At 41.3% G+C, this 12,943-nt stretch overlaps 1 protein-coding gene and 1 long non-coding RNA gene across 5 annotated transcripts in view; one reads left to right on the top strand and one right to left on the bottom strand.

Moving 5' to 3' along the window:
- Positions 1 to 4,486, bottom strand: part of LOC140663146 (CUGBP Elav-like family member 3) — a 353,573-nt gene extending 349,087 nt beyond the window's left edge. For 2 of the 3 annotated variants that reach the window (XM_072887115.1, XM_072887116.1), the window contains exon 1: positions 1,777 to 3,574. In XM_072887115.1, coding sequence (XP_072743216.1) covers positions 1,777 to 1,954 — 178 coding nt within the window. In that variant the 5' untranslated portion in view covers positions 1,955 to 3,574. Of the gene's footprint in view, positions 1 to 1,776; positions 3,575 to 3,634 lie in introns of those variants that run through there. The other variant, XM_072887113.1, reaches the window with a different exon arrangement.
- LOC140663148 (uncharacterized) overlaps positions 1 to 12,943 on the top strand; it is a 304,620-nt gene that overhangs the window by 250,835 nt on the left and 40,842 nt on the right. The window lies entirely within an intron of this gene.

The following is a 12,943-nucleotide window of genomic DNA, read 5'->3' as shown; positions in this document are numbered from 1 at the left end:
CCCCTTCCCCTATGGTGCGCCGGGATTGTGTGCAGCTTATCGGCCGGATATTTATTGTAAAATACCTACGTTTGCCCCCATCTCCGACGCCATACCCGGCACCCGGCTACGGTCAGGCGAGCGGATTGCGGCCATTTTTCCTGCAAATTAAATAAACGGAGACCGCCGAAGGGTAACGTCGGCGCTTTGTAGAATCCGGTAAAGTCCGTTATTTTCAGAGCCGGCGAATTTCTAACCGCGCGGATTTTCTGTGACAGCCGCGCGCTTTCTATCTTTTTCTCCCCTTCTTCTTCTCCTCTTTCTCTCTATCTCTTTCGCCAAGTTAAGCTTTATACGGCTACGTGGACAACTAGCGCGTTTGAAATTTTCGCCACCATATCGCGCGCGTCCTCCATTATTGATAAGTATCGAATAACATGACTTCTCCATTACAAAATCGGCTCCGGAATAACGAAGCGGCCGCCGGGACCGAATTTCCGCGCGGTATCGTACGGCGCTCGGCTTTCCGACTGATGCACAATTCATGAAGACGGTCCAACCGGTCTCGGAGCGTTGTCTCATTTTTCCAAATACCCCTCGAAAATCCCAACCATACCCTTAGTATCGCGCGACGACGGTAAAGCTTTCCTCTCTGGCTTCTGCTCTTTTCCGCGTATCATTCTCTCTCGTCTCGCCCACCACTGCACCCCGCCGTACTTCGGCTACTGTACGAAGATATCGCGTTACGCGTTCCTGTCGTAATTCGAGCACCGTGGATCGAATGATGGCGTTGGATAACCCGTCGTCGAGGAGAGGCTGTGACTGGTAATCGGGCACGTCGGTGTTAAAGTCCTCGTTTCCGGGACAAGTTTCCGCCGCGGAAACAGCCCGAAATGCGTCCACGAGTGCTGTCTCATTGTATCAGGTTCGTCGACGTCTGGCTGGTGCATCGCACAGGAGGATGGGAACAGTAGAAGAGGAAACGGCGCACAGTAGGGTGTTACATCGGGTGGGTGGAAGGAGAGGATGGCTTACGCTCGGCCAACAAAGGCCGTCGATCGTCGACGTCGGCTCATCCTCTCGGCGATCGACGTGAATGCCCGCGAAATTTATTGTTTCGCCGCGGCTTAGCACGCTCTCGCACCCACACGATCCCTTCCCTCATTTCACTGTACAGCTCTTCATCCCTCTTTCTCTGTCTCTCTCTCTCTCTCTCTTCTCCGCGCGACCCTGACCGCGGCCCCCGGACGCCATATACTACGTCGCGAGGGACAAAAGAATAAATCCTGATTAATCTCCCGGTCGCGCTTCGAAAGCCGCCGAGGGTGTGCTCGCGCGCGTGCGCGCGTGTGCTCTCGCTTCATCGTTACCGCCGGAATTACGCTTCACTCGACGCAACGAGTTCTACGTGTCCTTGCGCGGCTGAAAAATTAATGAGCGCCCGGCCGCTTGGATTTAGTGGCCAGCGACTGCGGTATTTCGTAAAAATAATTTCGTAACGTTGGCGCGCGACGTCGTGCCACCGCTAAATGACATTTCGCAGAAACTCGGACGTTATGTAATAGTTTTTCTCTCTAACGTTTGTATGACAACCAGATTAAAAATTTTAATACGCTGCCAACGTGGAATTTTATTTCTGATGTTTCACTGAAAAAGTTACTTTTAATTTTTATCGTGAAACTTCATTCGTATACTCTAAGACAGACTTTTTATAAATTCTCAAAAGAAAACGTAATCTCTTTTTCAACTGGCTTTTTAATGAATTTAAAATTCTATATCTCATGTTTGGAATCTTACCTTTGTGTAGTCCCGTATATTTATCCTTGAGAACGGTGAATTCGTAAATCTTGCCGAACTCCTCGAACATCGGACGAAGAGCGTCCTCTTCGAGATGACGCGGTATCTGTCCGACAAAGAGCTTGATGGCGCCTTCACCGTTGCTGGACGATGGCGACGTCGGGACGGGTATCAGCATTTCTTAGCTCAAATAAACTGAGGTTTCACGAAGCTAAGTTTCACTGTCACTTCTCTCACCGAAATTTGCCTTTCAATACACGCACACTATCCTTGTCGCTCTTTTTTCTTTTACCTTCAAAGACGGACACCGGTCACCATGTGGCCTCGAGCGATGATGAAACTTGCTGATTACTTATCACCACGCGCATAAAGCACGACCGCAACGGAGTCAGTGAGTACTTGACACATGAAGGAGGCAGAGTGAGGGGAGATCGGCCGTCACGGAGGTACTTGTTAACTCTCGTCTTCGAAGGAGTGGAGGGTTGTCGTGAAACGAGGGCGTAATTCGCCGAAAACGGCGGTCACGAAGCAGCGAACAGTTAACGGGTGGTTGGTAGAGTGGTCTGGTTTTAATCAGGAGCTCGATAAAAAATACACGATAGCGTAATCTTCGTAGGAACGGAAAATAGAGCGAAGCGCGCTGGCGGAAAACGGAGAGAATGAAAAAGCGAGATAGGACGACCGTACGAAGAGGATGAAAAGCGAATAATGTGATGAGCGGACAGGAAAGTATTTAACAAGAAAGAGAGAAGAATAGAAAATGGGATAAAAAGTAGATGGAAGAAAGTCCCATGTAATAACGCGCACACAACTATTAATGAATTTTACAACGCGAAATTAAATAGTCAAAAGCCGTCAAAAGATATTGGACTCGTTAAAATTATAATAGTATGTATGATTGTTTCGCAATACTATTAATTCACGTAGAATAAAAATCTGATACAATCAAATAATTGATATCACTATGCAACTTTTTCGTCGCTTACTGGTAGTTTACTATAATTATTTTATTGATATTCATCAAGCAATACAAAGTGGATGCTTCATATATGTTGACATCTACGCGTTTACTCAGCTGATCGGAGCTTAGAGATTTCACGTATGCGCATGTGCACGAGCACCAGTTGCATAAGGCTGCGCAAGAAATCCGATGAAAACGGTATCTATATCACCTAAATGTAAAGCGATGTACATATATATTACTTATGATGGTAACAAAATGTTTCTCATATTCAAGATATTTCGATGTTTTTTAATATATCTAAAATATTTAGAAATATATCCGATGACAAAGATATTATCACAATCACAAACACGCCGATTACAATACTACGCTTTCACAGCACAAACATCTCTATTTAAACGTGAAAGTATTTTGCTATTCTCGAACTACGAAATTTAGCGTTATCAGCCGAAAACACAGTGATTTTATCTTAAGTAAACTTTAGCATCCAAGAGTTATGACTTGTAGAGTGACTCTCACGCACGTAGCAGTCCGAAATCGACTTGAGTATTTCCCCTTTAATTCTTAATTCCGTGTACGTAGCTGCTCTAGTTTTCGAAACCCAGTTTATCACGTTGAATATCTCTGTCCGGATGACAGATGCGCAGATCACTTCCGCCGCGTGATCGTTCGCCAATGGTAATCAATCGTTACCTAAAACAATATCTTAAACTAAACGATCACAAGTACAGCACGTTCACGATCACGAGAGAACAACAGAACTACGACACGTTGTACGAGACACGAGACAACACTGATGGTTGAACAACCCTCGGCCCGATCGGCACCGCACACCCTGACGCCACCGTCCACGGGGAAATTACATATACATACACATACAAACGTATACTTTACCCCTCTTGTCCTGCGAGCCGTCCCTGCGACGACGTCACCCCATCTCAATGCACGAGGGGGCGCATTTCCCCCTATGCCGAGACCTTGCCGGGCGAAGCGAGGGCGTCTTTGCTCCCTCTTATTAGCCTACCCACCATCCCTTGTAGCATGTGCACCATCCATTTTCACCAACCGCCCTTAATCTCTGATGCCCCATTCACCCGGATTCGCATCGAAATTGGATTCTGGCAGTACGGATCTTCAAATCATGCCAAGGCGGCGATTATCGAGCATGATAGTATTAGAAATGAAAGATGGAAGACATATTTCATTTCTAATAAGAAGATAACAATTACATTATACAATATAATTTAAAAATCAAAAGGAGAGATTAAAAAAATATCACAATCTACATCATAAAACGCCTTTTTTTTTTAAGTATGAAACTTTTAAATCAGATAACTTTTACAAAAATGTCAACTATGTAATAACATAATTTCACGAAACGGTCGTATGCCAACTTTTTAATACGATTGTATCGTAAATCAGATTAATGAAAAGAAAGAAAAATACGACGATATATTAACTCGTAGTATCACGTACGCTGATCAATTAAATACAAAAGTTAATCGCGTTTGCATGACCTGATCTTTCATTTCTCTTCACGTTCGATAAAAATATATCACAGCAATCGGCGTTACGCCGCTTTTATGGGCGCCGCTTTTGCTATAGCAGCGCTGAAAAGGGTACCTGGTATAATGGTCCCCTGTCTTGCAGGGGTTGGCGAGCTGAGTCATCGCCTCGTACGATACTCCATCGCATCGTACTATACCAACCCTCTCTGGTAAGCACGTCGCATACTTGGGCGAGTGCGTGCAAATGTGCACGCCTCTTTAATAGTGAGTCTCGCTTGTGTGGGTGACTTTTCATTTCTGCACGCAAGTGCCTTACACGCGGAAACGAGATCTGTGACTCGATTCGCCGTATACAATAAAATCGACTTTAGAAAACATCCGATTGGTAACGTTACGTGAAGCGCAACGGTCTATTTATCTGCATCTCTCTCTTTATCTATCTATCTCTCTGGATCCTGCGCTGCGCGAGCACGTGTGACAAGCTTTTTCGTTTCATTTCCTACGTTACAATATTCAGCCTCGTTGAAACGACACCCAGCCCAACCAGGCTGATATCTATAAATGCGAACATCCGCGATGCAAAATACCTGCATTTAAACATCACAGTTTGCGCGACGATCGGGTGCTGCCATTGTTGCCAGGAACTCGGTGCCTGCATGTATACGCATGAGAAGCAACATCGGGCGCACGTATCTCCAAATTTAGTTAGAACATATGTGCCAGGCTTCACGCTTATCGATCCCCGTTCTTCTCTAAGGAGAAAACGAGGGTAGGCGAGGTTAATGCAGCTCCTCGGGGGCGGAAAGAAAACATCGTTTCCCATCTCATGGAGGGAAAAACGCGATCGGCACAATGGTTTGCCCAAGTATTACGCTCGCAACGTTCAGCCGACCGGTGAAGTAGCTCTTTGTTTCTGTTTAAAAGCTGCCTCGCTGGCACGTCCAGGCTGAAATGCCATCACGAGAATGAATCGAGACAAAACAAACACTTCCACGCGAATATTCATTCCCTTAGTGTAGAACTAACGTATTGAAAATGATATAGATTTATGTCACCCACAAATGCAAGTATATAAGAATATATCAAAGATTCTATATAATTTAAATAAAAACTTGCGCTTTTTGCATTAGATATTATAATAAATATTTTGTAAATTTTATTTGGAATTATTTAATTTTATATACTATACTAGCTGTTAGAAATATGCTCTCAAAAAGATTGAGTTTTTATGTATAAAGCAATAAAATTATGATAGAAAAATATTCAAAAAGAAAAATATTCTTTATAAATAAAATTACACACTAACTCATTTTCCTATAAATGTGCTTTTTTTATATCGTTTTATATCATTCGCGGCATTTCAATTTTTAAGTATTCAATCGACGCAATACATATATAATGTACGACGTAATTTTACTGCGCCACTTTAACTATATTTTCATAAAAAAATTTGACGTGGTTTAGAAAGCTTTTCGGGATTGCGCTGACATCGCGACAAGCTTGCTGTAACGTCAATCTCGAAATATTGGTGGATCAATGACGTGTCGCTCAATGCAACATGCAGCGGCTCCGCCTGTAAATCTTATTGATTTATATTTTTCGCTATAATGAAACCATGGCGAGAAAGGTGCGAAGAATGTTCGACATCGACAACGCTCAACGTACACGCGATAAACTCGACGACGTTGATTTATAGTAGCGAGGAAATTGCCCGAAAGTGTACGAATTTCTCACCGAATGGCGGAGATGCGAAATGTGATCTGCAAAAAGTGCGCTATGGTCCGTAGATAATGTTACGATTAGGACAAAAAGCGCGAACGGTATTATCGGTATTTCTATATAGGGTGTCTCACTCAACTTTTATATTTACCGATTTCTCTTCGATAAATTCTAAACAAATTCTAAACAAAAATTGTTAATTAGTCAGTATCTTGTTTCACAATTTTAAACTCTTTCTACCTAATATTGAATTTTTTAAAATTGAAAATTTGTTAAAATAAAGCCACAATTAAATAAACAATAATGTTTCAATTATTAACTTTTCAAATATTCAAGTATTTCTGTTTAAAAATTAATAGTGCCTTCACATTTTTGTAAAGAAATAATTATAAATTATTCAATATAAGAATCAATGAGTATAAAAAGAACTATGTGAAATTGCTAAACACCGTATAGATAAAAGAGCGTTTTATTGGTTCTACGCAAACCGATACACACACGAATCGGACAACGCGAAAGAGAACTAACAGTTTCCAGAACTGGGAGATGAAACGCAACCGTTTTTCAGAGAAAACTACTCTCACCGGGGAATTAATCACGGCTTCTCTTCCTATTGGGAGTATGTATATCTGACGTTCTCGGATCGTCAGAGACTGCAACATTTTCGGTAGCAGCGGAATTACGGACTTAGCCCGCAGTCCGTTTTTTCTTTTTTTTTTTTTTTTTTTTTTCACCGCCCGATATACGCCAAAAGCGAGTTAAGTCACGCATGATTTATACCGAGCACACTCCGCCGGGCCTACTCTCATCGTCACGGTATTACATGGTGTATACCCAGTTTATATACCAGCCCGACCTGTCTCGACGGTGGTGGAGAAGCCACCATCGCCGGGAAAGACACCGAAAAAATATAACCCTGCGATATCAGGCGCACATGCCCTAGAAAGCCTATGTGCAATAACTCACGCACGTAGGATGCTGTTACCTTGGCAGTTCTCTCCAACTTGTACACACACATACGTATACACATACGCACATAAGGACACGGCATCACTGGCCGGTATCGGCCAGCCGAGTACGTCATTCGTAGGTACACGCATATATATATATATATATAGTTGTATACATATATATATGTATGTATGTATGTATATATGTATGTATGTGTGTGTATGTGTGAGTATGTGTCGAGACACGAGCTAGGCTCTAGTGTCCACGCGTGCGAGAATGCATAGGCAAGTATGACATAACTCACGAGAAAGTTCCGGGCCACTTGTGCTATGTAAATTATTAAGCATGCGTTACCCTTTTGCCTTTATACTATAGAACGGGACGGCAGTGTTGGTCACATCAGGAGAACGTAAAGGTCAGAGGATACGGTGACCGACAATGTAGTAGGAGGGTGATAAAGGACGCACGAGGTAACCGGAGGCTCCCTTTCTATCTCTCTCACCTTCTTCTCCTTTTTCTCCTCCATCTCCTTCTCCAGTCAGTCGCTCCGTTACGAGATGGAGCACCATTGTAATATCGCGTAATGCAATGCAATGCGATCTAAGTGAACTTTGGTCGGGTCGAGCAAATGCATATTAGCCTCATCGCCAAGTAGTATTACCACACAACCACCTCAAGCGTCGTATCCCGCACCATTCCTCCGTCTAACGCCCTTTTCGCCCTTTAGTCGCGCAAACCCATCTACCACCACTTTTCTCTCTTTCTACATCTCTTTCTTGTTCTCTGTCTCTTTTTCGTTGAGACTACCATGCTCTCGTAAACACGCGTTCGTTCTCTCCTCCTCCGCCATCTCGGGGCTCATCTAAGGCCGACTTTAATGCGCGAGGGTGCCACGGGATTTGCCGGATTAGCGCCGCGCATTAGCAAACAGACGCAGCAAGATGCTACCCGCCAGCGATCCGAAAATTATTTGTCGCTTCGTCGCTTTCTTCTCAGCTTTCATATCTATCCAAAGTGTCGAAATTAATTCTCTTGAATATTACAGGATAATTGCGAAAATATATAAAAAATTCTTCTTCGTTAATTTCATAGTTGTAACAATTTATTTTAAAGTTATATCTCTGTAATATTTTTCGAAAAATAAAAAATATATTAGATATACATTTATGTCAAATTCAGTACTACTTCAACGTTGGACTGAAAAGAGAATATATAACCCGAGTTAACTAATCCAATAAAAAATATTTTAAAGCATATTTAATTCTGCATACAAGTTGTTCTAAACAAAGCTTATAGTTTGATAAATTATAAAAGATTGTTTTATAGAGATAGAAATAACTAATTAGTACGGAATTAGTCAAGATTATTTGCTACATTGCATTCTCAAGGGAGAGAACGGTTCTCTAAGTAGGAAATCTTCAGCATACCGTGATGAAACTTAATGTTTTGCGCGTAACCGGTTTCTCTAGGTTCCAGAAGGATCTAATCTGACTGCTTCCGTTGGGTACCTCTCTCGTTATCATCATAATATAACTTGACCCCAAGAAGTAGACACTTACGACATGAAACGTAATATTCAGCCGTTTATATCTCTACTTAAATGTAACTTTGCCGTCGTTGTCAAGGCTTACGCAAATAGTCTGGCCGCGAAGATCGTGTCATCTTCGTCTCGTGAACATTGTAGTGATACCCGCTCGCGATATTTGCAAGTCGATTCCGTCTACTAAAACCCGTGGTTTTACGAGGCCGCGTGAGTCATTTCAGTGCGACGAAATAAACACGGCGGACGTGTCCAAGTATAACACCTGAATAAGTAATCCCGGATCTTCGAATGAGCGGTTTTCTTCCTACAAGTTTAATAATTAATTAAAATACGGTGTAATACGTCCCTCGTCGCGCTCGTATCGTCGCGTTTACTTCCTTCCACGATCAGCCGTATTTCGCTTCTAACATAAGAACACCTGGAAGCCGGTTCAACGATGGCGTATCGCGAAAGTCGTAAAGTCGCATTACATTGGAACTGCCGATGCACACGAAAGTTTGAGATTAGAGTCAATCAATTACCGAGCACTCTCCTTTTGTTCCATCACACACGTATGGAGGTACGTACATTGTATACATACACACAAGACGTGGAAAGACGGAAATGATGGCGCGCCGCAGAACGATGAGTGTATCTTCAGCGGTCGTGAACAATAGCAATGTATATCGTCGAAACACGCATGGCGCGAGAGATCGAATATACCACGGCCGGAATGGAAAAGTGAATTAGAACATTCGACGAGTCGTAAATCGATGACTCGTGGCTCGCGGCCTCTTAACGGAATTACCGATGGTAAATCAACAATGAGAAAAAAATATGGACGTAGAAGAAGCTCTCTCGCTCCTGGACGAACGACTACAAGTCTTGGCACTCGATCCGAAAACAATCGTGACAGAGCCAATGCCAACGCGACAACTCGAATGCTGCGGCGCGTTTCGCTCGAACGGAGATACGTACACGTGTATCGCGCGTAATAATTCTTTAAATTTTGTAGCAAGGATGCCTATAAAATCCGAGACCCAATTTTCTACCGAACCAAAACCGATTCGATGTTATGGTCGCGTAATTTTTCTTTTTTTTTTTTTGTTTTTTTTTTTGGTCGGAAGAGTTTTGTCGAAAAATATATGTATATATGAAAAAATCATGATTCGCGCGCATGCACAAATGAAATACATACGTGATATTACGCGTATTTTTCTGCATAAAATTGAATTAAATAAAAACTTCATACTACGCGTTTGCAATTTATTCGTACATCACGCAGATTGCGCTCGCGCACGGCAAGCATTAAAATAACGTAACATAGTCAGCAAATTTTACAAACGCTCGACGACATTTTTAACGCATCCCGCTCTTACGCATCCGGATTGAAATTTCCGCCGCAACTGGTCGAGTCCGCCAATGCATGTATATATATATATATATATATATATATATATATATATATATATACGTATATAGCGGGCCACTTGAAAATTATTTGAATAAAGCTGCCACGAACTCGCGTGGCATTCGCGAACGCTTTAATAACCATATAGCCACAATATGACGGCGGCGGCATTTAACGGCGTTCCTGCCCACCCTGTTCGAACAACAAATATTTATGCATTCTTGATGACGTAGCGACCCGTGTGCGAGCGATTACCAATCAATTAACGTTATTTCGCCGAAAAAAGGGCAACCACTCAGCGAGCAGAGCGGTTTTGATTTTCGGAGAGAGAAAGAGAGAGATTCGCGGTTCTCTCACATCAGGTCAAACCGCACCCAACCGCATCGTCAGCGAATTATGAAATATACCAATTATGATATACGAATCATTAATATAAATTTTCTATAATTAAAATGCGCACCCGCGCATTTCCATTGTTTTCGGTCGTATGTAATGAAACCATTCTTATATACGTAACAAACGAGACGGTTGGGAAGCCGCCTAGTTTATAATACAATGATTGATTGAATTTGCAATAACCTATTATTAATTAGAATATATATATATATATATATATATATATATATATATAGAAGAATTAACGTAACGTGTGATTATTGCGCAGAACATTATATACATATTTTATAACCACTATTGACGGGGGTTATGCATTAATTTTCCATATTAATGACAAAAACTAGAAATAAAAAAAGTGCTTTCGCGGATACTGTCATAATTTCATTACTTATATTGCGGTTACGCATATATAGTACAGCATTTGATCAAAATTGACTAAATATTGAACACTGCTTGCCAAAAACAAAATTGGACTAGACCAGATATTTCCATAATGGAAACGTGACGTTGTTGACCGCCTTCTACATAGGCTAACTACAGGGTCGACCATGTTTTTTGGATGTATACTGAATTATGCATTGTATTATGAATAATAAATCACAGCGTTTGTTCTATATGGACATTATCACATCTTTTTCGTACAATATTTAACAATTTGTCAACATTTGTCACGTTAGCAATGTAAATATCTTTTTCTTTATAATCTTACATATATGTTTATATATATATATTTGTTTGCGCTGCTCTTTGTAAATTCAATTTTTTTATAGTTTAACCTTTTATAAAAAGGCCGACCTATAAAGATTTGTTTTGTAAAAGAGCGATTTTTTTGTAGAAAAAATTAATCTTACAGAAAGTCTGCAACAAATATAAAATATATATATATTTAAAAAAAGTGATATATGTCTAATGTAGAAATATAAAAAGAATCGATTAAATAAAAAAATATATATGTATGTACATACATATACATATATCTTTATATATATATTTCCTTTTCTAATAATTCGAGATTTTATATTTCTATTCGCGATATATATAAAATACATAATATGTATATAAAATATATAAACGCGTCAGTTCTCGGCTCATATCGAGTACAGATTTTCTGCTACCCGATTTTGCACTACCCTACATTATATTCATATACACGTGTGTCCATATACGTATGCACGCGCACGCGCACGCATACGCATACATGCATGCGTAGTCTGACCTATACGTTATAAAGTTTAAGCGAGTTTCAAATTCTTTCCAAGGCCCGACGAGTAGTTGGAACATTTTGGAACTCCGACACTCAGAACTCTTGCCACATGTTCTCTAATTTCCGATCGTTTCTACGCCCACTTTTACACTTACATTTCGGTAAATATTCACCCCGATATAGGCACAAGATCACATATATATAAGTATATACGTGGGCTGGATGGAGAGTGTGATATGAGTTAGTTTGGTAAGCTTCGGATCAGACTGAGCCGAAGGCGCTCAACGCCGGAATATCATCCGGCAGTAAACTGGGTCGGTCATAACCAGGCCAGCCAGGCAGCGTTGATATAAATTGAAAGAAAATTTATTCTCTCGAGAAAAGAACGAAATTAATGTAATAGATAAAATGGCTCATCGTGATTTTTTTCTATTAATTATTCCTCTTCGTGTAAAAGGTAACACAGATCGAAATAAATATTTTAGAGAATAATATATAAAATATAATTAAGCATCATACATAATTATTTATATTAGTTTTAAATATATTTATAATTTATATGTTTCTTTATAATGCATGACAATTTACCTCATCAGTAATTGGTCAGTGATATTTTACACCAATAATATTTAGGTCCTGTATAATGCAGCTGTATTTTCAACCACAGGTCACAGTTGAACATATCGCCGCATTCCGATTATGCCAGCTGTTTATAGTACGATAACAACTTTAGTGATCGAGAGCTCAATCAATAAACGACTCACACTCAACGTTTCAACCGCATAATCGAAGTCTAGACTGTCTGATTTATGAAGAGTACCCGGTAATTTCCTGCCCATTAGTCAAAATCGTTGGTCCATCGCGAAACTTCGTTATATTCGGCGACGATGGCGAGATACATCGCGAACCACACAATCCCAGTTCCGTACTCAGTACATGAATGTCGATCCGGTATTACAAATTCGGGAGAATAAATCCGACCAAGCGCGACCGTGAATCGCGCGATACCTATATCGCGTAAAACATGGTATATTTCACGTGTGTGTTACATTGATCGATTTCGAGTTGGATGAAAAAAAAAAGAAACCGAGTATGTCGCGGATTCTTGACGAATCATGTGATTGACCACCACTGCTGGGCGAGGTATATACAACGTATTCGAGGGTCGTATCCTGGAAGAGAGCACTCTTGGCAATCGCACACCTACTCCCCGATAAGCAGGCGCCTACCTCCAACCACTGTATTCAGCCCTCTGCCTCCGCGTTCCTGCCTATCTACCTAAGAGAAGCCACTCCACTTTCCATATTTCCAAAACTCTGAATCATTTATCCGTGCTCAGCCGTGCATGTTTAGCCGTTATAGACCGCAGCAACCCTCACGTCTGGCACTGGCGCGGCACGGCCAGCCCTTAGGGAGGACGTGGAGGGATGCAACAACCACCGGGTTCGTGCGCGCATCGCGCACATTCGTCTTGGTACGGGGGCATAGCTAT

Source organism: Anoplolepis gracilipes, chromosome 2 (genome assembly GCF_047496725.1).
Source record: "Anoplolepis gracilipes chromosome 2, ASM4749672v1, whole genome shotgun sequence".
Taxonomy (NCBI): Eukaryota; Metazoa; Arthropoda; class Insecta; order Hymenoptera; family Formicidae; genus Anoplolepis; species Anoplolepis gracilipes.
This window is presented reverse-complemented; position numbering and strand designations above follow the sequence as displayed.